The sequence below is a fragment of the Pogoniulus pusillus genome, chromosome 13 (assembly GCF_015220805.1).
Source record: "Pogoniulus pusillus isolate bPogPus1 chromosome 13, bPogPus1.pri, whole genome shotgun sequence".
Taxonomy (NCBI): Eukaryota; Metazoa; Chordata; class Aves; order Piciformes; family Lybiidae; genus Pogoniulus; species Pogoniulus pusillus.
This window is the reverse complement of record NC_087276.1, coordinates 3382206-3409719: the sequence shown is the minus strand read 5'-3', so window position 1 is coordinate 3409719 and position 27514 is coordinate 3382206. Positions and strand designations below refer to the sequence as shown.

General features: G+C 48.6%; 1 protein-coding gene across 1 annotated transcript in view; it reads left to right on the top strand.

The window, feature by feature from the left end:
- DOCK10 (dedicator of cytokinesis 10) overlaps window positions 1-27514 on the top strand; it is a 243408-nt gene that overhangs the window by 124716 nt on the left and 91178 nt on the right. The window contains exons 15-24 of the mRNA XM_064152795.1: window positions 4017-4139; window positions 7052-7131; window positions 9187-9374; window positions 10964-11029; window positions 13792-13884; window positions 16958-17081; window positions 17236-17357; window positions 20213-20299; window positions 20845-20937; window positions 24865-24983. Of these exons, the coding sequence (XP_064008865.1) occupies window positions 4017-4139; window positions 7052-7131; window positions 9187-9374; window positions 10964-11029; window positions 13792-13884; window positions 16958-17081; window positions 17236-17357; window positions 20213-20299; window positions 20845-20937; window positions 24865-24983 (1095 nt within the window). The remainder of the gene's footprint in view (window positions 1-4016; window positions 4140-7051; window positions 7132-9186; window positions 9375-10963; window positions 11030-13791; window positions 13885-16957; window positions 17082-17235; window positions 17358-20212; window positions 20300-20844; window positions 20938-24864; window positions 24984-27514) is intronic.

Sequence of the window (27514 nt, the reverse complement as noted above, 5' to 3'; positions counted from 1 at the left end):
TGGAGGTCTCTTCCAATCTGTCTGTTTCTATGATTTTAAAGTCAGTGGCCAAGTGTGTGAGCACGTTGGTGTCAGTGACATCACACAAGGAATTGCTTTAGCTCATTGGGTCAAATTCTGCACTCATTAACATCTCTTCATGTCTTCACATTACTTAGGACTCTCTTTGGTAAAATCCAACTGTAGTTTGGCTCTTTAAAGTCTATTTCTGTTTTCTCAGCTCGAAAATAGAACTTTCCACAGGAGACTATCACACTACAGGGGAAAAAAAAAATTGGTTTGGCTCTGACCTGAGCAAAACTCTGGGTTTGGAAATGTGGTTTCCAGTTGTTTCATTCTGGCATCAGCCACACTCCTGGGTCTGTGTGGAAATGTTCCCTGCTTAAAGCAGTTACAGATGGGACTTCTGCGTGTGCGTGCAGCAAGCCAGAATCTGGGCAGCTGAGTGTTGTGCATGTGACTGAATCTCTTAATGAGCTTGTGTGGCACCCACTTTGTTAGCATCCTTCATCAGCATGACTCAGGACTCCTCCCTGGTTCCTCGCTGGCGCTGATGGGATCTGCTCTCGCAGGTGTAATTATGGGATGTGGTAGAATTGCAGTGTGTCAGATGCCTCCTCCCCCGCCCTCATCTGCCTGCCAGACTGCTGGAGTTTGCAAACATGTGCCTGAGCTCCATACTGTAGATGAGGGGAAATGTCACTCACAGGCTCGTTTTTACACTCCTTCAACCCTTCTCCACTCTCATAAAGTTCTTGTTTTACAGCCTCATGGTTGAATCCTGCAGTAGCTCGTGCAGCTGCTGGTCTAGTTCTCAGCTGGCATAGGCTGGTGTGGCTGCTAGTAGTGGAGCTGTGCTGCTTTAGAGGAGCTGCAGGTCTCATGCTGAATCTCCAGCACTGGAGGGGAGCAGTTTTTCTACATCTAGTCCAACCGCCCCCTGCCAAAGCAGGGTCACCCAGAGCAGGTTGCCCAGGATCAGGTGGGTTTGGAATCTCTCCAAAGAAGATTTCACAACCTGTGTGCACAGCTTGGTCCAGAGCACAGCACTCTCAGTTCAAATGGAGCCTCCTGGGTTCCATTTTGTGTCCATTGCTCCTTGTCCTGTCACTGGGCACCACTGAAAAGAGCCAGGCCCTGTTCTCTTGACTCCTGCCCTTGATGAGCATTGATGAGATCCCCTCTCAGTCTGCTCTTCTCCAGGCTAAACAGCTCCAGTTAAAAAGATGCTCCACTTCCCTCGTTGTCTTTGTAGTCACTGCTGGACTCTCTGCAGTGCTTTGCTGTTGGCAATCTCACAACTAGTACTGTGATCTGGAGTACTGTGATTCTCTGGATCTGGCCTCACTAGGAGAGAAAGGAAGAACCTCCCTCGATCTGCCCATTGATTCTATGATTCTATGATTACACTCCTCTTGAGGAGATGAGTGCACCCCAGGGGACTTTGCCTTCTCATCCACAAAAGCATATAGCAGGTTCCCTGAGCCTCCCAGGAGACAGTGCTTGCTGCTCAGCACCACTGACCTGAAGTGAGTTTCCAGCACAGACCTGCTTCTTTTTCCACCTGACTCCCAGGCTTGCCTTGGGAAGTGCCTCTGCACCCTGCCATGCTGAGCAGCGATTTCCTTGGTGTCAGAGCCTGCTCTCAAATTAGCTAATGAGCTCCAGCAGAGCCTGAGTTTGCTCAGCATCACCTGGCAGAGGTGGCAGTCACTGGGTGTTTTAGCACTAACAGCTGAAGGCTTTTGGCTTGGCATGTTGGCATGGACCTTATCCTCTCGTAACTGCTGGAGGCACAACCCTAGTAGGAGAGAGTTGATTGTTGTCTGCAGTTACAAAGAAACCAAGTAGTGGTGCTCCTCCATGTTAATTAACTTAAGTCACGGTGCATTTATACTTCTCCTCGGGCTCCTCTTTCAAAGGTTTACTCTGTTGCTTAGCATCTGGCAACAATTCATGCTGGCATCAATTCTTCTTCTCCCTGGCAGCGGAGCAGAGGAGTAAATTAAGGCAGCGAGACTGGCCAAACGATTCACACAACAGCACTTAGTGTCAAGAACGTTTGGCTTTTACTAAGCAATGCTTTCTATGCTCCAGTTGAATCCAGGGGTTGTTAATTTGGGTAGCAGTTACATTATCCAGCCCAGCCAGCATGTGTGACCCTTGAGGATACGCAAAGGGCACTGGAATGTCTTAATTAAATGCTACAAGTGTCAGTGAGCAGGAATGTAAAATACTGGGTATGTTTTCATAGAGTCAACCAGGTTGGAAGAGACCTCCAAGCTCAGCCAGTCCAACCTAGCAGCCAGTCCTATCCAGTCAACCAGACCATGGCACTAAGTGCCCCAGCCAGGCTTGGCTTCAACACCTCCAGCAACAGAGACTCCACCACCTCCCTGGGCAGCCCATTCCAATGCCAATCACTCTCTCTGTGAAGAACTTCCTTCTAACATCCAGCCTATACTTCCCCCAGCACAACTTGAGACTGTGTCCCCTAATCCTAACTGTAACCCCTAACCCTAAACCCTAACTGTAAACCTTAACCCTAAACCCTAACCCCGAACCAAGCTCTCACCTTAACCCTAATCCCAACCCAAACTCTAACCCTAACCTAAACCCATGGGGCAGAAACACAGTCTCACAGTATCACCAAGGTTGGAAGAGACCTCACAGATCATCAAGTCCAACCCTTTACCACAGAGCTCAAGGCCAGACCATGGCACCAAGTGCCACGTCCAGTCCTGCCTTGAACAGCTCCAGGGACGGCGACTCCACCACCTCCCCGGGCAGCCCATTCCAGTGTCCAATGACTCTCTCAGGGAAGAACTTTCTCCTCACCTCCAGCCTAAATCTCCCCTGGCACAGCCTGAGGCTGTGTCCTCTCGTTCTGGTGCTGGCCACCTGAGAGAAGAGAGCAACCTCCTCCTGGCCACAACCTCCCCTCAGGTAGTTGTAGACAGCAATGAGGTCTCCCCTGAGCCTCCTCTTCTCCAGGCTAACCAATCCCAGCTCCCTCAGCCTCTCCTCGTAGGGCTGTGCTCAAGGCCTCTCCCCAGCCTCGTTGCCCTTCTCTGGACACACTCAAGCATCTCAATGTCCCTCCTAAACTGGGGGGCCCAGAACTGAACACAGCACTCAAGGAGTGGTCTAAGCAGTGCAGAGTACAGGGGCAGAATGACCTCCCTGCTCCTGCTGACCACACCATTCCTGGTGCAGGCCAGGATGCCACTGGCTCTCTTGGCCACCTGGGCACACTGCTGGCTCATGTTCAGGCAGGTATCAATCAGCACCCCCAGATCCCTCTCTGTCTGGCTGCTCTCAGCCACTCTGACCCCAGCCTGTATCTCTGCATGGGGTTGTTGTGGCCAAAGTGCAGCACCCTGCACTTGGAGCTGTTGAAGCCATCCCCTTGGACTCTGCCCATCTGTCCAGGTGGTCAAGGTCCCACTGCAGAGCCCTTCTGCCCTCCAACCCAGCCACATCTGCCCCCAGCTTGGTGTCACCTGCACACTTGCTGATGACTGACTCCATGCCCTCATCCAGATCATCTGTGCAGATGTTAAAGAGGATGGGGCCCAGCACTGATCCCTGAGGGACACCACTAGTGCCAGCTGCCAGCTGGATGTGGCACCATTCACCACCACTCTCTGGGCTCAGCTTTCCAGCCAGTTCCTAACCCAGCACAGAGTGTTGCCATCCAAGCCATGGGCTGACAGCTTAGCCAGCAGTTTGCTGTGGGGGACAGTGTCCAAGGCCTTGCTGAAGTCCAGATAGATCACATCCACAGGCCTCCCCACAGCCACCAAGCAGTCACCTGATCATAGAAGGAGATCAGGTTGGAGAGGCAGGATCTGCCCTTCCTAAACCCATGCTGGCTGGACCTGAGCCCTTTGCCATCCCTCAGGTGTGCAGTTATTGCCTCCAGATTTGTTATTGCCCTTCAGATGCACAAATGGCTATACACCTGTGTACCTGCTGAAGTGTTTATCAGTATGTCATTGTTTGTGTCTCTACAGACCAGTGTTTAAAGATAATCAAGGAAACGTTGACAGAGACTCCCGATTCTCCCCTTTATTCAGGCAAGAGAGTAATAAAATTTCCATGGAAGACTTGATTAAACTAATAGCAGAATACAGAAGGTAAGGAACAGAGTTCAATTTGCTTTGGAAATGAATAGAGGCTTTATAACGTGGTACAGAACAATCTTCACAGTTTTGGTTTGGTGGGGTGTTTTTTTCCTTCATTTAATACAGTGTTGAAGCAGCAATGGTAAATTAGTGTCTTCCATGTTAGCCAGAGTGCTTTATGTTGGACTTTGCAGGAAAATTGTCATTGAATTGTAGAATCAGCCAGATTGGAAGAGAGCTCCAAGATCATCCAGCCCAACCTAGCACCCAGCCCTGGCCAGTCAACCAGACCATGGCACTAAGTGCCCCAGCCAGGCTTTGCTTGAACACCTCCAGCAACAGAGAATCCACCACCTCCCTGGGCAGCCCATTCCAATGCCAATCACTCTCTCTGACAGCAACTTCCTCCTCACATCCAGCCTAGACCTCCCCTGAAACAGCTTGAGACTGTGTCCCCTTGTTCTGTTGCTGCTTGCCTGGCAGAAGAGCCCAACCCCACCTGGCTACAGCCTCCTTTCAGGTAGTTGCAGACAGCAATGAGCTCTGCCCTGAGCCTCCTCTGCTGCAGGCTGCACACCCCCAGCTCCCTCAGCCTCTCCTCACAGGGCTCTGCTCCAGGACCCTCACCAGCTTTGTTGCCCTTCTCTGGACACCTTCCAGCATCTCAACATCTCTCTTGAATTGAGAAGCCCAGAACTGGACACAGCACTCAAGGTGTGTCCTGAGCAGTGCTGAGCACAGGGGCACAAGAACCTCCCTTGTCCTGCTGGCCACACTGCTCCTGATACAGGCCAGGATGCCATTGGCTCTGCTGCCCACCTGGGCACACTGCTGCCTCATCTTCAGCTGCTATCTACCAGCACCCCCAGGTCCTTTTCCACCAGGCTGCTCTCAGCCACTCTGTCCCCAGCCTGTAGTGCTGCTTGGGGTTGTTGTGGCCAAAGTGCAGAACCCTGCACTTGGCCTTGTTCAATCTCATCCCATTGGCCTCTGCCCACCCATCCAGCCTGGCCAGGTCCCTCTGCAGGGCTCCATCAGATCCACCCCTGCTCCTAGCTTGGTGTCATCTGCAAACTTACTGCTGCTGGACTCAATCCCCTCATCCAGATCATGAATAAAGACATAGAACAGGACACATTAGTACATTAGTAAATACTATAATCTATAAACAGTGAGTTCTTAAATTACTTGCATCAGCATAAGTGCAGGTGAAGTAACCCAGCAAGAGAATATTATGTCAAGGCAAAATAGAAGAGAAACAGAAAAAGAGAGAGAGACAAAAATGGAACAGCATTCTTTAATGGTTTCCTCACTCTTCTCTTTTGTTTGTTTGAGTCTCCATGACGAACTGCAGAGAGGATATGGGAAGGAAAAAGCCTCTCCAAAAGTTTGGCAACATGTAAATTAGTGAGTAGTGGTTTGCCTGGATACTCTTCCACACAGGTGTAAATCAGGTTATTTCTAGAGCAGAGTCTTTGTTTATGCTGGATAAGTGACATTAGAATCAAACTGGATTTCTTCCTCCTCATGCTACTCTTAAATGTGCCCCAAAATGAATTAATCTAATTAACTTCTCCTTCTCCAGTTATATACAGTCAAATTGCAGAAAGTTTGGATGTCAGCTACAGGATTTGGGTTAGACACTTGAACCCTTGAACAAGGCCAAGTGCAGGGTTCCACACTTCAGCCACAACAACCCCAAGCAGTGCTACAGGCTGGGGACAGAGTGACTGAGAGCAGCCAGGCAGAGAGAAACCTAAGGGTGCTGTTAGAGAGGAGTTGAAGATGAGACAGCAGTGTGCCCAGGTGGCCAAGAGAGCCAATAGCATCCTGGGCTGGCTCAGGAGCAGTGTGGCCAGCAGGACAAGGGAGGTTCTTCTGCCCCTGTGCTCAGCACTGCTCAGGCCACCCCTTGAGTGCTGTGTCCAGTTCTGGGCTCCTGAATTCAAGAGAGATGTTGAGGTGCTGGAAGGTGTCCAGAGAAGGGCAAGGAAGCTGGTGAGGGGCCTGGAGCAGAGCCCTGTGAGGAGAGGCTGAGGGAGCTGGGGGTGTGCAGCCTGCAGCAGAGGAGGCTCAGAGCAGAGCTCATTGCTGTCTACAACTCCCTGAAGGGAGGCTGTAGCCAGGTGGGGTTGGGCTCTTCTGCCAGGCAAGCAGCACCAGAAGTTGTGCCAGGGGAGGTCTAGGCTGGATGTTAGGAGGAAGTTGTTGTCAGAGAGAGTGATTGGCATTGGAATGGGCTGCCCAGGGAGGTGGTGGAGTCACTGTTGCTGGAGGTGTTGAAGCCAAGCCTGGCTGGAGCACTTAGTGCCATGGTCTGGTTGGCTGGATAGAGCTGGGTGCTAGGTTGGACTGGATGAGCTTGGAGGTCTCTTCCAATCTGGCTGATTCTATGATCTTACTGGTGAGAAGACTTCACTGCAGTTGTTACTACTTCTATTAAAGGAGTCATGTCTGCTGAGTTTGTCTGTCTAAATCATCTCCTAAATAAAATTAATACAGCATTGCTTGGGCCCAAGCCATGTATCTTGATCACTGTTCAGCATGGCCCTTGCAGAATCCACGATGCTGTGAACTCTTTTTTTCTTCCCTTTAAAGAACATTTGATTCAGACTTTAGAAAGAAAAAGTGGGTAAATTAATCTCCACAAGGTTAGGTTCATCAATTTCTTCCTCTTCTCTAAGTTATGCAGCAGTATTGCTTGCAAAGAGAATAGAGGAATGAGGCCAAGAAGGAGAAAACAAAGGACCAAACAAGGCACATTTCTTCCCTGCTGTTGCATCTGATTTAAAAGCCAAGAGGTGTATGCTTAATGTGTTTCATCTATATTTATGTCTTCAATCAAGGTCTGATTTTCATGTTACATCAATTCCTCATGTCCCCTGTCCTATTTATCTAAAAGCTTTTCCTTTCTGTCATTGCAGAGCAGAGAAGATTAGCAAAATCCAGACTATACCTGGCTGCTTGGAGATTGCAGTTGACTGTGTTCCTTTGGAACATCCAAGTATGATTCCACTTCATAATTAGTTACTAGTGAAGGATGACTTTCTAATAGATTTTCCAGCTGTAACTGCTACATGGAGATGGTTCTGGTAGAAGTGTCCACTGTTGTATAGAAATATCTATGCCAAGGAGTGTTCTTGATTTAATTGCACCATTCTTTGTTTCATTCTGTACCTGGCCAGAGTTACCCCAGCAATATGAAACACAGGATGCTGAATCCACACACAGTGAAAGTCCAAAGACCACTTTTTGGTCCCAAAGGGATCAGACCAAAAAGCTGAGTGGATGTCTGTAGCTTGAGGTTAATCACTTTGCACTGCTGATGGGCTGTGATGTTCATCTCCTCTGTGGATTAGCACATATGGGACATGCAGTAGATTTAAAGATCACTGACTAGATGGGGACTTAATTCAGAGGCCACTCTGGCTTCAGTGCAATGACTTAAAATAGATGCTTCTACATGGATCATTCTATCTCTGTTTCCATGTTGTGGTTCAAGAGCCACATTGCATCATAGAATGGTTTGGGCTGGAAGAGACATGAAAGATCATCTAGTTCCAACCCCCCTGACATGGGCAGAATCACCTTCCACTAGACCAGAATCTGCAATACTTGCAGCTGTTACTCTCTTTTGAAGAAGCTCAGGCCCACTGAATTTCTCTGAAGGAATCACATGTCCTTATATCTCATCACATATCTTCACACCATCTTAGAACCATAGAATCAGTCCGGGTTGGAAGGGACCACAAAGATCAGCCAGTTCCAAGTCCCCTGCCATGGCCAGGGACACCCTACCCTAGAGCAGGCTGCCCACAGCCTCAGCCAGCCTGGCCTTAAACACCTCCAGCCATGGGGCCTCAACCACCTCCCTGGGCAACCCATTCCAGCCTCTCACCACTCTCATGCTCAACAACTTCCTCATCCAGTCTGACTCTCCCCACCTCCAGCTCTGCTCCATTCCCCCCAGTCCTGTCACTCCCTGACAGCCTAAAAAGTCCCTCCCCAGCTTTTTTGTAGCCCACTTCAGATGCTGGAAGGCCACAAGAAGGTCACCTGGGAGCCTCCTCTGCTCCAGCCTGCACAGCCCCAACTCTTTCAGTCTGTGCTCACAGCAGAGCTGCTGCAGCCTCTCAGCATCCTCCTGGCCCTGCTCTGGACACACTCCAGCATCTCCACATCCCTCTTGTCCCATGGGCTCCAGAACTGGCTGCAGTACTCCAGGTGGGGTCTCAGCAGAGCACAGCAGAGGGGGAGAATCACCTCCCTGGCCCTGCTGGCCACACTTCTGCTGCTGCAGCCCAGGCTCTGCTTGGCTTTCTGGGCTGCAAGTGCACACTGCTGGCTCCTGTTGAGCCTCTCATCCACCATCACCCCCAGGTCCCTCTCCTCAGGATTGCTCTCCAACCACTCACTGCCCAACCTGGATTTTTGCTTGGCATTGCCTCGACCCAGCAGCAGGACACTGCACTTGGTCTTGTTGAAGCTCCTGAGGTTGGCTTGTGCCCACCTCGCCAGAATGTTAATGGCTAGAATAGTTAAATATCTCACCAGTTCCATGTCTTTTTCTGGGTTGAATCTGTGCTGTCTAGCTGACAGAGTTCTCATTTTCATCTCCCAGTTGCATCATAGATTTAATCTAGTTCTGCACTGCTGGTTTCTTCAGTTCATTTAGTACATTCTGAGCTAATAGAAAACCTTTCATCAGACACTGAGCTATAGAATTAGAGCAGTGTCACTGGTGTAGAAACTGTCCCTGCACCACTGGTGCTGTTCTGCCATCAAATGTCACCCAACCCTGTGTGTCAAAAGAGCTTTTCAAGCTGTACTCTTTAACTTGAGTGAGAGAAACCGTTTCAGGGTGATGATTTGTGATTGTTCTGAGGAGGCTTGGATGCATTTTAAGACCGAATTTGGCCAGTGGCTCTCATCATTACTTGTTCCTTGGCAAGTTAAGGCAAGATTTCACTTGTTCCATCTGAGTCTTGCTTATTCTTAGTAGCAAGGCTGTAAAAACAAGTGTAATATGTGATGGTTTTATTTCTCTCTTCTTTTCAAGACTGTGTAACTTCATCATTTCTTCCGATCAAGCCATTTAATGACATCAGGGATCATCAGCCCACAGTGGAAGTGGAAGAGTTTGTGCAGGAGTCAACAAAATACTCTCGACCTTACAGAGTTTACAAGAACCAGTTATACATCTACCCCAAGCACCTCAAATATGACAGCCAAAAGTACTTCAACAAGGTACAGTATGAGGCCAGGCCAGCACAGAGCTCTCTCTGATGTGAAGGAGGAGTTCTTGTTGAGGAGGGGGAGGTGGGGATGTGAGCCATTTGGACCTCTTTACAGGCATAAAAACCATTGGCCCAGTTCTGATGAGGCAGATCTATGGATTAATTTTCAGTTGTGTCAGTGATTCAAAGAGAGATGATGTGGAAGTAGTTTGTCACAGCTTTCAGATGGGCTGCGTGCTAGTGGAATGTGGGCTGGCGAAATGAATCTGGGTAGTGTTTGTGGGCTCTCAAGTGAAATTTGCATCTTCATGGTGATTGAAAATCAATTACAGGCGAGACACAGGTAAGTGCTGGTCACTTTATAGTATGCTCCTAACTCACTCTGAGACCTGGCTTGCATTTTGCTAGTCATTTGCACCAGTATTTCACAGACTCACAGAATTGCTTAGGGTGGAAAACCCCTTCAAGCTCATCCAGTCCAATCATTAGTTTCACACTGACAGGTCCTTAACCAAACCAAATCCCTCAGCACAACATCTCATCACTAGGAATTGCTATGGTTGCAAAGGACCACCAGGAGCATCCAGTCCAACCTTCATCCCAGCAGCCTTCATCACTAGACCATACCCTCAAGCACCACATCCATTCTCCTTTTAAACACCTCCAGGGATGGTGACTCCACCACCTCCCTGGGCAGCCTGTGCCAGTGCCTGACCACCTGCTCAGGAAAGAGCTTCCTCCCAACAGTCAACCTAAACCTCCCCTGATGCAACTTGAGGCCATTTCCTCTTGTCCTATCATTAGTAACTGGGGAGAAGAGACCAGCTCCAGCCTCACTACAACCTCCTTTTAGGTAGCTGTAGAGGGCAATAAGGTCCCCTCTCAGCCTCCTCTTCTCCAGACTAAACACCCCCAGCTCCCTCAGCTGCTCCTCATAGGTGATGTTCTCCAGACCTCTCCCCAGCCTTGTTGCCCTTCTCGGCACCTGCTCCAGCACCTCAATGTCCCTCCTGTACTGTAGTGACCAAAACTGGGCACAGTAGTGGAGGTGTGGTCTCACCAGTGCTGAGCACAGAGCCATGATCACCTCCCTGCTCCTGCTGGTCACACCACTGCTGAGCCAGCCCAGGATGCCCTTGGCTCTCCTGCCCACCTGGGCACACTGCTGCCTCATCTTCAGCTGCTATCCACCAGGTCCTTTTCCACCAGGCAGCTCTCCAGCCGCTCCTCCCCCAGCTTGTAGTGCTGCTGGGGGTTGTTGTGGCCAAAGTGCATGACCTGGCACTTGGCCTTGTTAAACCTCATGCCACTGGCCTCAGCCCATGGCTCCAGCCTATCCAAATCCCTCTGCAGGGCCTTCCTACCCTCCAGCAGATTGACACTTCTGCTTCATTTGATGTCATCTGCAAACATGCTGAGGGTGCGTTCCATGTCCTCATCCAGGTCATTGATTTCTAGTGGTTATCACTGTGACTTCAAAGTGTTTTAAATGCTGATACACCATGTGTGTGTTCTCCTTGGACTTTCTAATAGCTTTTTATCAGCCCTTACTTTTTTTTCCTGTGTGTTTGAGTCTAAGCTTCAACTCTTCCTTTTCAGGCACGGAATATAACAGTATGTATTGAATTCAAAGGCTCTGATGAAGAAGGAGCAAAGCCACTGAAGGTGAGCCACAAGAGTATGTTCAGAAAGCAGCATTTCTGAGAACATCATTTATGAAACTCAGAAATCAAGGCTGTGCTAACAATTAATGGGTGAATGTTGCCACACATCTTTCTCCATTTGCTCCGTGCTTCTCTTTTGATCTCAGTCTTAATGGTTCCAGTTTGCAGTGCTTCCTCTCTGGCTTGTGGAGGGGAGAGAACACAGTGTTAGGAAAAGCAGTGACATTTACAATGAAACTTATTCCAAAATGTAGCCATTTACCCTCTATTTCTCACTGAGCTCAGGGCATTTGCTTGTAGGGAGTGAGGCACGAAAGGAAAATAACCTTAAACTTAATCCTGAGCTTTGCTATTGACCAAGAGCTATTTATTGGAATCTTGCTTTGGTTCCCCCACCAATAAGTTACTATCACTCAATTAACAAGAGCCCCCAGACTAGATGCTGCCAGCAAGGAGATGGTTACTGGTGTAGCTTCTGTACCCTGAAAAGTCAGTAGAGGTGTTCCAGCAAGGAGATGGTTACTGGTGTAGCTTCTGTACCCTGAAAAGTCAGTAGAGGTGTTCCTGCAAGGAGATGGTTACTGGTGTAGCTTCTGTACCCTGAAAAGTCAGTAGAGGTGTTCCAGCAAGGAGATGGTTACTGGTGTAGCTTCTGTACCCTGAAAAGTCAGTAGAGGTGTTCCTGCAAGGAGATGGTTACTGGTGTAGCTTCTGTACCCTGAAAAGCCAGTAGAGGTGTTCCAGCAAGGAGATGGTTACTGGTGTAGCTTCTGTACCCTGAAAAGTCAGTAGAGGAGTTCCAGCAAGGAGATGGTTACTGGTGTAGCTTCTGTACCCTGAAAAGTCAGTAGAGGAGTTCCAGCAAGGAGATGGTTACTGGTGTAGCTTCTGTACCCTGAAAAGTCAGTAGAGATGTTCCTGCAAGGAGATGGTTAAGTGGTGTAGCTTCTTTACCCTGAAAAGTCAGTAGAGGTGTTCCTGCAAGGAGATGGTTAAGTGGTGTAGCTTCTGTACCCTGAAAAGTCAGTAGAGGAGTTCCAGCAAGGAGATGGTTACTGGTGTAGCTTCTGTACCCTGAAAAGTCAGTAGAGGAGTTCCAGCAAGGAGATGGTTACTGGTGTAGCTTCTGTACCCTGAAAAGTCAGTAGAGGTGTTCCAGCAGGGAGATGGTTACTGGTGTAGCTTCTGTACCCTGAAAAGTCAGTAGAGGTGTTCCTGCAGGGAGATGGTTACTGGTGTAGCTTCTGTACCCTGAAAAGTCAGTAGAGGTGTTCCTGCAAGGAGATGGTTACTGGTGTAGCTTCTGTACCCTGAAAAGTCAGTAGAGGTGTTCCTGCAAGGAGATGGTTACTGGTGTAGCTTCTGCACCCTGAAAAGCCAGTAGAGGTGTTCCAGCAAGGAGATGGTTACTGGTGTAGCTTCTGTACCCTGAAAAGCCAGTAGAGGTGTTCCAGCAAGGAGATGGTTACTGGTGTAGCTTCTGTACCCTGAAAAGCCAGTAGAGGTGTTCCTGCAAGGAGATGGTTACTGGTGTAGCTTCTTTACCCTGAAAAGTCAGTAGAGGTGTTCCTGCAAGGAGATGGTTAAGTGGTGTAGCTTCTTTACCCTGAAAAGTCAGTAGAGGTGTTCCAGCAAGGAGATGGTTAAGTGGTGTAGCTTCTTTACCCTGAAAAGTCAGTAGAGGTGTTCCTGCAAGGAGATGGTTAAGTGGTGTAGCTTCTTTACCCTGAAAAGTCAGTAGAGGTGTTCCTGCAAGGAGATGGTTACTGGTGTAGCTTCTGTACCCTGAAAAGTCAGTAAAGGTCGCAGGCTCACAGGGTGTTAGGGATTGGAAGGGACCCAAGGAGATCAAGTCCAACCCCCTGCCAGAACAGGACAATCCTATCTAGCACAGCTCACAGAGGAACACATCCAGACAGGCCTTGGAAGTCTCCAGAGAAGGAGACTCCACAACCTCTCTGGGCAGCCTGTGCCAGTGCTCTGGGACCCTTACAGGAAAGAAGTTCCCCCTTGTGTTGAGGTGGAACCTCCTGTGCTGCAACTTACACCCACTGCCCCTTGTCCTATCCCAGGGAGCAGTAAGCAGAGCCTATCCCCCCTTCCTGACCCCCAGCCCTCAGATATTTATAAACAGTGATTAAATCCCCTCTCAGTCTTCTCCAGACTAAGCAGCCCCAGCTCCTTCAGCCTCCCCTCATCATCCTCATAGCCCTCCACTGGACCCTCTCCAGCAGATCCTTGTCCCTCTTCAACTGAGGAGCCCAAAACTGAACACAGTATTCAAGATGAAGTCTCAGCAGGGCAGAGCAGAGTGAAGGAGAACCTCTCTTGATCTGCTGGACACACTCTTAATACACCCCAGGATCCCCTTGGCCTTCCTGGCCACGGAGGCGCATTACTGCCCCATGGGTAACTTGTTAGCCACCAGGACCCCCAGGTCCCTCTCCACAGAGGTTGCTGTGTTGTGTATGGATCCGTGTGAAAGGGAAATAGCTTCTGTGAAGCATTGTTCTGAAACCCCTGATAACAGCAAGGAAGGAGTCTGCACTGCTCAGTATAGCATGAGGTCATTTTTCATAGGATCAATGGACTTTTACTGGAAACACCTATTGAAAACTGCAAGCCTGAGCACTTAAAAATATCTCTTTTAATATTTGATCAAAGAAATTATCAATCTTTCATGACCTCTTCATCAATGTACATGCTTTCTGCTTGGGATCAGCAGAATTTCCCAGTGTAATTGAAGCCTGTTACTTTTGTCAGTGCATTTATGGGAAGCCAGGTGGACCTTTATTTACATCCTCAGCCTACACTGCTGTGCTGCATCATTCCCAGAATCCTGATTTCTACGATGAGGTCAGTCTGCTTTTTTTTCCTTTCATTCAGTGCCTGCCAGACCCACATGTTTCCAGCCAGGCAGAGAAATATGGGTCAGGAACACTTGGGTCACAATTTCTTGTGGACCTGGATGGGTTTGTCTCGTATAGGTTTTCAGACAGCTTCATGTTCATGGGTTTTTTTCCCCCCTTAACTCAGTGAAGCCTTCCTTCTAGAAGATGTTTTGAGTACAGCTAAGATGCTGTAGAATTAATTAGGAACAGTCTCATTCTCTGAAATGCATGTCTGGATCACATTAAGGCTCCAGCTGCATCTCTGGATTTAATGCAAACAGTAAACATGATGGCAAAGGCTGTCAGAACAGAGGCGACACAAGCTCTGTATTGGGGCATTTCTGTGGATCCAGTGCTGGAGAGAATGCCCAGTGACGTGGGGGGGCTGCAGCAAGTCATCTTGCTGCTGCTTTTGAATGTTCAGCTTTAGAACAGGGTTTGTACCTTGGCCTTTGCTAAGTGTTCATTGCATGTGCATCTCTGAGGTCCAAGTGTTCATTGCATGTGCATCTCTGAGGTCCAAGTGTTCATTGCACTTGTATCTCTGCAACACAAGCTCTGTATAGGGGCATTTCTGTGGATCCAGTGCTGGAGAGAATGCCCAGTGATGTGGAGTGGGTGCAGCAAGTCATCTTGCTGCTGCTTTTGAATATCCACCTTTAGAACAGACTTTGTATGTTGGCCTTTGCTAAGTGTTCATTGCATGTGCATCTCTGAAGTCTGAGTGTTCATTGCACATGCATCTCTGCAACACAAGCTCTGTATAGGGGCATTTCTGTGGATCCAGTGCTGGAGAGAATGTCCAGTGATGTGGGGGGGCTGCAGCAAGCAATCTTGCTGCTGCTTTTGAACATTCAGCTTTAGAACAGGGTTTGTACCTTGACCTTTGCTAAGTGTTCATTGCATGTGCATCTCTGAGGTCCAGGTGTTCATTTCACTTGTATCTCTGCAACACAAGCTCTGTATTGGGGCATTTCTGTGGATCCAGTGCTGGAGGCTGCAGCAAGCAATCTTGCTGCTGCTTTTGAGTGTTCAGCTTTAGAACAGGGTTTATATGTTGGCCTTTGCTAAGTGTTCACTGCATATGCATCTCTGTGACCCAAGCTCTGCATTGGGGCATTTCTGTGGATCCAGTGCTGGAGAGAATGCCCAGTGATGTGGGGGTGCTTCAGCAACTCATCTTGCTGCTGCTTTTGAACGTTCAGCTTTAGAACAGGGTTTATACATTAACCTTTGCTAAGTGTTCATTGCATATGCAATGAACACTCGGACTTTAGAGATGCACATGCATCTCTGCAACACAAGCTCTGTATAGGGGCATTTCTGTGAATCCAGTGCTGGAGAGAATGTCCAGTGATGTGGGGAGGCTGCAGCAAGCAATCTTGCTGCTGCTTTTGAATGTTCAGCTTTAGAGCAGGGTTTATATGTTGGCCTTTGCTAAATGTTCACTGCATATGCATCTCTGCAACACAAGCTCTGTATAGGGGCATTTCTGTGAATCCAGTGCCAGAGAGAATGTGCAGTGATGTGGGGAGGCTGCAGCAAGCAATCTTGCTGCTGCTTTTGAATGTTCAGTTTTAGAACAGGGTTTGCATGTTGGCCTTTGCTAAGTGTTCATTGCACATGCGTCTCTGTTTCACCCGCATCATGGATTGATCCCCAGGCTCTCTGCAGGTGAACTTCATTTCAGTATTTGATGTGCTGTGAATGGCACGTGTCTGTGCTGGATTTTCCACTGCTGCTTCATGTCTAGTGATAAGGCTGGCAAACACTGTTAGTATTTAGCCAGGATTTCCCAAACTATGGGCTTAGCCTTGGAAAAAACTTCCTTTTTCAGCCAGTTAATTGTCATAAAATGGCAGAGGTGAGACCATAGGCTAATGTACAGCTGCATGTGAAATACCAATCTCAGATTAATGCTTAGGAACAGCCGTAGGGGTTAAAGCATGGCATAATCAGAATCCTCCACTTACTCCTTTGTGAGCCATGATTTGGGGTTTACCACATCTGAAAAATCAAAGAACCACAGAATGGTTTGGGCTGGAGGAGGTCTTAAAAGTGCAACTTCCCCCTGCAGCGATCAGCGACATCTTCAACTGGATCATGGGATGCTGGTGAGGCAGCTGATTTGGGCAGATCACTCTCAGGCTGAACAAAGAACTGGATTCAGATCTTAACAGCTGCTTTGGCTGGAAGAGGTGTGCCCCTGCCCTCAGTGCCCCTCAGCCTGTAAATGGATGAAGCATGTTATCAAGAAAGTTGTCTTAATCCCCCCATCTGAATGCCCATTTCACATCTGTGTTTATAATATTAGACTCTTAAGCTTGTTTTGCACTGGAAACACTTAGTAACAATTTCTCAACCTTACCTCAAGCATAGGATTAGCTTGGATAAACTTCATCATAGCTCACAGGGACAAAGGGTCTTTTTTATTAGTTCCCATGGCAACCTGTTTTGGTCATGCTGTATTTTCACTCGGGTAGGTTAATTACACCTCAAAGCCAATCTGTAGGGCTGCGTGGATGACATGCAGTGGGGTTTAAGACTGAGCAGGAATCGGGCAATAGAAGTTTGTTTTCATGTCAGCCTGTAGCACTTGCTCTTTGCCATGAAATGCTGGTAAAGCAGAAACAGAAATGTCATTTTAGTTTCTTGCTGGGTCATTATGGAAATAAGGGGCTAATGATGGCTGTTTAGGGCTGCTGGAGTGCAGGGTGGGGGCACTTCAAAGCAGAGGCTGTCACACTAGTTCTGTCCTCTTTCATCTTCTGCTTTTCCATCATAAATGCAAATATTCATCTGCAAGAGGGAGAGGAAAAAAAAGCCATTTCAGTAAAAGCAATGGCTGATCATCCTGAACTATTTCATTAAGAGTATATCTAACTGCCCATGCAGACAAACATTAGGCAGGCTGTACTTAAGACCATTGCAGTGAGCAGTGTCATTCATTTTTAGGCCATCTCTGTTACCTGGTTTAATCAGCTTTGGGTTTGTTTTTCTTTTTAAACTAAAGTGAGGTGTAACATTTTACATTTCAGGTGAAAATTGAACTTCCCACTCAACTCCATAAGAAACACCACATTCTGTTTTCATTTTATCATGTCACCTGTGACATAAATGCAAAAGCTAATGCCAAAAAGAAAGAGGCTCTGGAAACACCAGGTACCTGTAGTAGAATTCCTTTCATTTCTAAGTGTAAATGCTGCTGTTTGTTCAAATAAGGATTAGTAGAATTTCTGGGTGGGTATTTTTTGTCTCCCTGTGACCTTGAGAAGCTTGTTCTGCATGAGAGTCACAGCAGTTTGTTCTCGTGCAGTGGGATACGCCTGGCTTCCGTTGCTGAAGGATGCCCGCTTAGCTTCCCAGGAGCACAGCGTGCCAGTGGCAAGCAGCCTGCCTCCCAGTTACTTGAGCCTTCAAGAGCCAACTAGTGGAAAGGTATCAATTCACACTTCCTTATCACTCTGGTGATGCAGAGCATTTATGTCAGGATGTTTTGCATGAGATCAAAATCGCTTTTGCGTTTAGCTGGAAGAGTACGCAGTGAAGAGTGTCTGCTTCTGAGTATTCATGTGCCCATCACTGAGTAGGTAATCACACAGTATCACAGTATCATCAGGGTTGGAACTGACCTCACAGATCATCAAGTCCAACCCTTTACCACAGAGCTCAAGGCTAGACCATGGCACCAAGTGCCACGTCCAACCTTGCCTTGAACTGCCCCAGGGACGGCGACTCCACCACCTCCCCGGGCAGCCACAGGATCCCAGCAAGGAGGGGGTTGGAATGGAACTCAGGCTGTCTAATCCAGTCCCCCTGCCAAAGCAGGGTCACCCAGAGCAGGCCACCCAGGGTCATGTTGCAAGTGAGATTAGAATCATAGAATCAACCAGGTTGGAAGAGACCTCCAAGATCATCCAGTCCAACCTAGCACCCAGCCCTCTGCAGTCAACCAGACCATGGCACTAAGTGCCTCAGCCAGGCTTTGCTTGAACACCTCCAGGCATGGTGACTCCACCACCTCCCTGGGCAGCCCATTCCAATGCCAATCACTCTCTCTGACAACAACTTCCTCCTCAGAGGAAGGTCAGCCCAGACCTCTCTAGAGAAGGAGATTTCACAATGTCCCTGGGCAGCCTGGTCCAGGGCTCCAGCACCCTCACAGGAGAGTTTCCTCACAGGACAGTTTTTCCTCATGTTCAGATGGAACATGCTGGGTTTCTGGTCTGTGCCTGTTTCACCCAGAGCAGACTGCCCAGGGTCATGTTCCAGGTGAGGTTGGAATCTCTCTAGAGAAGGAGACTTTTCCTCATGTTCAGATGGAACATGCTGGGTTTCTGGTCTGTGCCTGTTTCACCCAGAGCAGGCTGCCCAGGGTCATGTTCCAGGTGAGGTTGGAATCTCTCTAGAGAAGGAGACTTTTCCTCATGTTCAGATGGAACATGCTGGGTTTCTGGTTTGTGCCTGTTTCACCCAGAGCAGACTGCCCAGGGTCGTGTTCCAGGTGAGGTTGGAATCTCTCTAGAGAAGGAGACTTTTCCTCATGTTCAGATGGAACATGCTGGGTTTCTGGTCTGTGCCTGTTTCACCCAGAGCAGGCTGCCCAGGATCATGTTCCAGGTGAGGTTGGAATCTCTCTAGAGAAGGAGACTTTTCCTCATGTTCAGATGGAACATGCTGGGTTTCTGGTTTGTGCCTGTTTCTCCCAGAGCAGGCTGCCCAGGATCATGTTCCAGGTGAGGTTGGAATCTCTCTAGAGAAGGAGATTTTTCCTCATGTTCAGATGGAACATGCTGGGTTTCTGGTTTGTGCCTGTTTCACCCAGAGCAGACTGCCCAGGGTCATGTTCCAGGTGAGGTTGGAATCTCTCTAGAGACGGAGACTTCACAATGCCTCTGGGCAGCCTGGTCCAGGGCTCTAGCACCCTCACAGGAGGGTTTCCTCACAGGACAGTTTTTCCTCATGTTCAGATGGAGCATCCTGGGTTTCTGGTTTGTGCCTCTTGCCCCTTTTCCTATTGCTGAGTACCACTGAAAAGAATCTGGCCTCATCCTCTTGACACCAAGATGCTCCAATTCTCTCCTCAATGTCGTAGACTCTTCTGGACTCTCCCCAGTAGTTGCCTGTGTCTCTTGAATTGGAGAACCCAAACTAGGCACTGTACTCCAGATGTGATCTCACTAGGGCAGAGGAGAGGGATTGAGGAGAACCTCCCTTGACTTTTTTGTCCACGAGGGCATATTGCTGGCTCATGATGAGCTGCTTCTCCACCAGCACTTCAGAGTCCTTCTCTGTGGAGTCTCTTTCCTATACTGGTGCAGGGGTCATTCCAAGCAGATACCCCTGGACTGGGATAGGACCCCAAGTCCTGTCTTTCTGATTCACAGGTGTATATGGAAATGTTCATTTTGTGAATTATTCTGCTGCATTGCATCATACTTCTCCAAAATGGGAGTGAGAGTGGTCAGGGAGAGCTCCTGTCACTCATTCTTCAGCTGACGTGGTCCACAATCATGATTCATTCTCCAGTTTTGTGGTGTGATATCATAGAATCATAGAATGGTTTAGGTTGGAAGGGACCTCAAAGCTCAGCCAGTTCCAACCCCCTGCCATAGGTCAGGGACACCTCCCACTAGAACTGGTTGCTCAAGGCCTCATCCAACCTGGCCTTCAACACATCCAGGGAGGTTGTGGAGCACAGAAGCACCCAATGTGATCTTTGATCACATTGGGTGCTTCTGTGCTCCACAACCTCCCTGGACAACCTGTGCCAGTGTCTCACCACCCTCACTGCAAACAACCCTTTCCTAACATCTACTTTCAATCTCCCCTCTGCCAGTTCAAACCCATTCCCCCTTGTCCTGTCATTACAAGACCTTGTCAATAGTCCCTCCCAGCCTTCCCGTAGCCCCCTTCAGATACTGGAAGGCCATTCCAAGGTCTCCTGGAAGCCTTCTCTTCTGCAGGCTGCAGAGCCCCAACTCTTGTAGCCTGTCCTCACAGGAGAGCTGCTGCAGCCCTCTGAGCATCCTTGTGGCCCTCCTCTGGACTGGCTCCAACAATTCCATGTCCTTCTTGTGCTGGGGGCTCCAAAACTGCACACAGGACTCCAGGTGGGGTTTGAATATTGTAGTTCCCACTGACCCTGACCAGTCTGGATTGTGTCTACCTCCTTGTGTTTATTTTACTGTTGTTGTGAGGACAAGGTAGGGCAGTGAGAATCTGACACAGACTCGAATCAGCAGGAACTAGATGGGGAAATGTATTTCTTCTTCTTGTTGTTGTTTCAATAGCAGATTGGCTGTGATGTAAAATGGGTGGATAGTGGCAAACCACTCTTCAGGGTCTCTACTTTGGTTGTGTCAACAGTAAATACTCAGGTAAGATTGATTTCCTCTTAACCCTTCTGCCTGCTTGCAAGCAAAAAGTTTTAGGGAGAGCTGTTTTAAAACCTTGTATGAATTTGTTTCTCTGTCATTGAAAGGTTATTTGAATGGAGAAGGGCAAGCTGCCAACAGTGGTGTACACACTCCAAGGGAAAACAGAAATAAAGTTACTCCAGCAAAAAAAAAAATGGAATTCAACTCAAACAGGGGAAAAAAAACCTAGACCATTGTGAGCATCAGGGGGGAAAAACAAACCCTGGCCACGGAAGTCCCATAGATTGTGGAGAAAGAAATCATTTCTCACAATAGTAGTCAAAAGGAGCATTCAAGGCATCTAGAAATAAGTTGAATGTAGCAAGTTGTGCTGGGCAGAGAGTTGGGTTAAATAGGTTAATCTGTCTTGTAGGGTCTTGTGGCTGAGGTGGTAGGGAGCAAGTGTGTTCTCTGGTGTCACAGGCCATTGCTGTGAGTGGTTTGTGAAGCTGAGTCCTAACCCTGCCTTGAATGAACAATGATCTGAAATCTTATTGTCCTTTTAGGATCCATACCTGAACAGCTTTTTCCATCAGTGCCAAGAAAGGGAAAAGGATCTATCCCAGCCTCCTACCTCAAACTTCATCAGTTCTTGTAAGGTAAAGTAACCTGCAGTGCCAGCTGTGCTGTCAAATAATATTTAGGGTTTTCTCTCCATCGATCCATTGCTGCCCAAGTCTAAATGTGGCAATGAGTCCATAACAGCTTCAGGCAGACTTAAGAGATGTGGCAGCTGCTGTACTGGTCACAGGGCTTTATTCACAGTATCACAGTCTCACAGTATCATCAGGGGTGGAAGAGACCTCACAGATCATCAAGTCCAACCCTTTACCACAGAGCTCAAGGCCAGACCATGGCACCAAGTGCCACGTCCAGTCCTGCCTTGAACAGCTCCAGGGACGGCGACTCCACCACCTCCCCGGGCAGCCCATTCCAGTGTCCAATGACTCTCTCAGGGAAGAACTTTCTCCTCACCTCCAGCCTAAATCTCCCCTGGTGCAGCCTGAGGCTGTGTCCTCTTGTTCTGGTGCTGGCCACCTGAGAGAAGAGAGCAACCTCCTCCTGGCCACAACCTCCCCTCAGGTAGTTGTAGACAGCAATGAGGTCTCCCCTGAGCCTCCTCTTCTCCAGGCTAACCAATCCCAGCTCCCTCAGCCTCTCCTCGTAGGGCTGTGCTCAAGGCCTCTCCCCAGCCTCGTTGCCCTTCTCTGGACACGCTCAAGCATCTCAATGTCCCTCCTAAACTGGGGGGCCCAGAACTGAACACAGCACTCAAGGTGTGGTCTAACCAGTGCGGAGTACAGGGGCAGAATGACCTCCCTGCTCCTGCTGGCCACACCATTCCTGATGCAGGCCAGGATGCCACTGGCTCTCTTGGCCACCTGGGCACACTGCTGGCTCATGTTCAGGTGGGTATCAATCAGCACCCCCAGATCCCTCTCTGTTTGGCTGCTCTCAGCCACTCTGACCCCAGCCTGTATCTCTGCATGGGGTTGCTGTGGCCAAAGTGCAGCACCCTGCACTTGGAGCTATTGAACACCATCCCCTTGGACTCTGCCCATCTGTCCAGGTGGTGAAGGTCCTGCTGCAGAGCCCTTCTGCCCTCCAACCCAGCCACATCTGCCCCCAGCTTGGTGTCATCCCTTCTCATTAAAAGAATCACAGAAACATTCAAGTTGGAAAAGCTCCTCAGGATCATCAAGTCCAACCGATACCCCTACTCTACCAGGTTCACCCTAAACCATACCTCCAAGCACCACATCCAAACCACGTTTAAACACATCCAGGGTTGGTGACTCCACCACCTCCCTGGGCAGCCCATTCCAATGCCTGACCACTCTTGCTGGGAAAAAAAATTCCTAATATCTAGTCTAAACCTACCCAGTTGCAGCTTGAGGCCATCCCCCACAGAGTCCAGCCTGAATCTCTCTGTCTGTACTGCTCCATGGGGTCATTCCATCCTGAAGCAAGATTGTGCACTTGCCTTTAGTGAACTTCATGGGAGTCATGCCAGCTTATTTCCTCACCTCTTAAATCCCTCTGAATAGCAGCCCCACTCTCCAACTTCACCCCATCCATCTGAGACTCACTGCAGTTTAACAAAGGCTGCATATCCTGTTTATCCAAGGTGCATAAAAAGGCATTGAACACTTTTTGTCCCTGTATTGACTCATACAGGATTCCACTAAAGAAATAATAGCTCATCTTTGCACTGTTGATAGCTACTGTCATCCACCTGCTCAAACCACATCTGGAGACTTTCAAGGCCTGTCTGGATGCAGTCCTCTGTGATCTGTGCTAGATTGTTTGGTCCTGCTCTGGCAGAGGGGTTGAATTTGATTATCTCCTTGGCTCTTTTCCAACCCCTAATATCCTGTGTGCCTGTGATCTCCAAATTGGCTACAAGAACACTACAGTAGATTGTCATCAAATCAGCCAGGTTGGAAGCGACCTCCAATCTCATCCACTCCAACCTAGCACCCAGACCTAGACAAGCAACCAGACCATGGCACTAAGTGCCCCAGCCAGGCTTGGCTTCAACACCTCCAGGCACAGTGACTCCACCACCTCCCTGGGCAGCCCATTCCAATGCCAATCACTTTCTCATCCAGCCTTTTCTTGAACACCTCCAGGGTGTTTAGAGCATGACTGCATCTTCCCCATCAATGTTATTAATCCAGCAAATGCCAAGCCTCAAACCTTGTCAAGGTATACTCCAGGAATGCCCTGGAAAAGAAGCTGTAGCTGCAGAGAGAGGATTCCTGCTCTCCCTCTCTCGTCTGAAATCTGTTGCATGCCTACCTCCTGCTTGGCTCTTCATGCTTTCACTTTAAGAACCTGGATGTTGTCCAAGGGGCTGTGCAAGGTATTTTGCACATGTAAATCAAGGGTGACTGTGACACCATTCCACAGCACTGACTCTACAGCCTCCTGCACACAGCTTTCATTTAGTGCTTTCCCTTTTAGCAGTCTGTAAAATCTAATAGGTGTTCTGGGGCATAGATGTTACCATCATAGAATCAACCAGGTTGGAAGAGACCTCCAAGCTCAGCCAGTCCAACCTAGCACCCAGCCCTGTCCAATCAACTAGACCATGGCACTGAGTGCCTCATCCAGGCTTTTTGTGATCACCTCCAGAGACGTCCTGTAGGTACTTTCCCTCTTTCCTTCACTGCCAGAGTTTTCTTGTTCTTCAATCAGGATTTTAAAGCCACTTGGGAAAAGATTTTTTGGTAATAAACAATTAGAATTCCATAAAAACTTCACAACTTTCCAGACAGTGTCAATTATCTAAATGACCACAACTGCACTGTCCTTTTTTTGGTGTTTGCATTTTACCTTTTAGAATTTCATAGAATCAACCAGGTTGGAAGAGACCTCCAAGCTCATCCAGGCCAACCTAGCACCCAGCCCTATGCAGTCAACCAGACCATGGCACTAAGTGCCTCATCCAGGCTTTTCTTGAAGACCCCCAGGGACGGTGCCTCTACCACCTCCCTGGGCAGCCCATTCCAATGCCAATCACTCTCTCTGGGAAGAACTTCTTCCTAATATCCAGCCTATACCTACCCTGGCACAACTTGAGACTGTGTCCCCTTGTTCTATTGCTGGTTACCTGGGAGAAGAGGCCACCCCCCACCTGGCTACAATGCCCCTTCAGGTAGTTGTAGAGAATGTTGTATGCACCAAGGGATCAACTCTGCAATGTAACCAAAGCATTAAGTAATTTTGCTTTTGTTTATAAACCATTAATACCTTTGGGAGAATTCTGGAGTGAATTGGAAATGACTGAAATCAAACTCTTGGAAGAATTCAAAAGAGACTCATAGAACACCTCCAGGCACAGTGACTCCACCACCTCCCTGGGCAGCCCATTCCAATGCCAATCACTCTCTCTGACAACAACTTCCTCCTAACATCCAGCCTAGACCTCCCCTGGCACAACTTGAAACTGTGTCCCCTTCTTCTGTTGCTGCTTGCCTGGCAGAAGAGCCCAACCCCACCTGGCTACAGCCTCCCTTCAGGTAGTTGTAGACAGCAATGAGCTCTGCCCTGAGCCTCCTCTTCTGCAGGCTGCACACCCCCAGCTCCCTCAGCCTCTCCTTACAGGGCTCTGCTCCAGGCTTCTTCACCTTTCTCTGGCCACCTTCCAGTACCTCAACATCTCTCTTGAACTGAGGAGCCCACAGCTGGAAGGTTTTTTTGCATTTAGAAGCTCAACATCACTCTTGCTGGGTTAATGGTTGGACTTGCTGATCAGAAAGGTCTCTTTCAACCAATCTCAATCCACTGAGGTTAAAGCTATAACACTGCTTTTTACCAATGTGTTTTTAATGGGAGTGTTTTAGCCACAAGTTCAGTTTATCAGATCTCTGTGTCAAAATAAGGAGCTTTCCTTAAACTCTTAGGGAATGTGTGTCTTGGAAGCAGTAATGAAGTGGTTTTGTTGCTGATCCATATGGATCCTTAGTGAAATGTAAAAATGGGGGTTGGAAATCTCTCATTTCCTTCCTTATTCATTGCAGAATTTGCTGAGGATTGAGAAGATCCATGTAATCATGAATTTTCTTCCTGTGGTCCTGAACCAACTCCTCTGGGTTTTGGTGCAAAACAGTGATGATGAAGTTACAACAGCTGTGACCAGGTATCTGAATATTTTCTGTCTGGGGAAAAGAATTCACTCTAGAGTGCAAGTGAAGATGTTAGTCCAGCTACAGTTGCTGTTACAAAGGCTGACCAAGACATTAGGGCTTTAGTACTTAGGAAACCTTCATCCTCCTTAAGGCACTGCAGTTAACATGTAGAAGAGTGTTGTATCATGGGTTGAATGATACCAAACAGGGCATTATTGGCCATGGTGCACATTCAGGTTTGGGCACCTCAGTCTAAGAAGGAGACTGGGGAGCTGAAGCACATCCAAAGACAGGCAGTGAAGCTGCTGAAGCGTCTAGAGCACAAGTCTTGCAAGGAGCAGCCAGGGCAACTGGGGTAGTTTACCCTGGAGGGAAGGAAACAGAGCAGGGAGTCCTTGTTTTCTGCAAGTACCTGAAAGTAGTTTGGAGCAAGGTGGAGCTTGGTCTTTTCTCCCAAGTAACAAGTGATAGGACAAGAGGAAATGGCCTCACGTTGTGCAGGGGAGGTTTAGGTTGTCCAGTAGAAGCAATGTCTTCTTGCAATGGTTGTCAAGGAGTGAGACAGGCTGCTCAGACCAGTGGTGGAAGCAGTCCCTTGCCTCACACTGTGCAGGGGAGGTTTAGGTTGTCCACTAGAAGCAATGTCTTCTTGCAATGGTTGTCAAGGAGTGGGACAGGCTGCTCAGACCAGTGGTGGAAGCAGTCCCCTGCCTCACACTGTGCAAGGGAGGTTTAGGTTGTCCAGTAGAAGCAATGTCTTCTTGCAGTGGTTGTCAAGGAGTGGGACAGGCTGCTCAGACCAGTGGTGGAAGCAGTCCTCTGCCTCACACTGTGCAGGGGAGGTTTAGGTTGTCCAGTAGAAGCAATGTCTTTTTGCAGTGGTTGTCAAGGAGTGGGACAGGCTGCTCAGACCAGTGGTGGAAGCAGTCCCCTGCCTCACACTGTGCAGGGGAGGTTTAGGTTGTCCAGTAGAAGCAATGTCTTCCTGAAATGGTTGGCAAGGAGTAGGAGAGGCTGCTCAGGCCAGTGGTGGAATCAATCCCTAGAGGGATTCCAAAGATGTGTAGGGGTGGTGCTGAGTGACATGGTGCAGTGTTGGGTTAATGGTTCAACTTGATCATCTGAAAAGTCTCTTCCAATCAAACCAATTCTGTGCTGTGGCTCTCTGCCCTGAGGTAATTGTAGGTGAAGGTCTCCTTCTCAGGCAGCTGTGTGCTTCCTAACAAAGCTGAACGTGAGCTTCAGTTTATGGTTGGGTCTGAGCATGTGGAGATGAGTACAGGAAGGGTTTAACAGCCTGCAGCATTTAATACAGAGTCAAATAACCAAGCCACACTGTTTGGGGCATATTTTAATTAGAGTTCAGCAATAACTGAAGAGCAGTGGAAGCATTTTCCAGTCAGCAAGCAAGCAGTGGAATGATTCGCTGAGTCTCTCACCCCTTCCATAATGAAATTGTCTTTATTGATGCTGTTAATTAGGACAGCAGGGAAAAAAAAACGTGCTGGAGAGTTTATGATAGCCTCTGAGGGAGGGCAGAGAGTTGTGCAGTATTTCCTTCTGGCCACAGGGGTGGTTTTGTTGCCCTTCTGCCAGCAGCTAAACATGGAGAGACCACAACACAAAAAGAGAGCAGCTGTCACAGGGTCAGCCAGGTTGGAAGAGACCTCCAAGCTCAACCAGCCCAACCTAGCACCCAGCCCTAGACAATCACCCAGACCATGGCACTAAACGCCCCAGCCAGGCTTTGACTGAACACCTCCAGGCACAGTGACTCCACCACCTCCCTGGGCAGCCCATTCCAATGCCAATCACTCTCTCTGCCAACAACTTCCTCCTAACATCCAGCCTAGACCTCCCCTGCCACAACTTGAGACTGTGTCCCCTTATTCTGTTGCTGCTTGCCTGGCAGAAGAGACCAACCCCACCTGGCTACAGGTCCTACTGTCCTTAGCAGCTCTGTTAGACTGACCTGCTGTCAGTACAGTTTCTTTCCTTCCACAAGTTGTTCTTCAGAATTAGTTCCTGCAGAAAAATTAAGTAGGAAAACTTACAGGAGCCAGGAAGCAGAGTTCCTCATCTCAGCCTTGGAAAGTGAGAGTCAATATTCTTTGTCAAATGATCATGGCTGCTTACAGGGCACAAGAATTAGAAGAACCTTTTCTTGTAAGCTACATATTTTCAAAGGGAGAGAGGCAGTGAAACCATCACCCAGGACCACATTGTGGCCAACCAGTCGAGTGGTGTGAAGGCTAGAAAGACAGAATGAAGAACTGATGTCCTCTTACATACTCTGCTAGTGGAACAAAACAGTGAGGAGTAGCTGGTTTGCTTTCAGGCTCTGCTGTCATTCAGCAAGACTTGGACAGGCTGGAGAGTTGGGCAGAGAGGAGCCTCATGAAGGTCAACAAGGGGAAAGTGCAAGGTCCTGCATCTGTGGAGAAATAGCCTCCTGCATCAGTACAGGTCAGAAGCTGACCTGCTGGGAAGTGGCTCTGCATAAAAGGATCTGAGAGTCATTTTGTGCAGCAGGTTCACCATG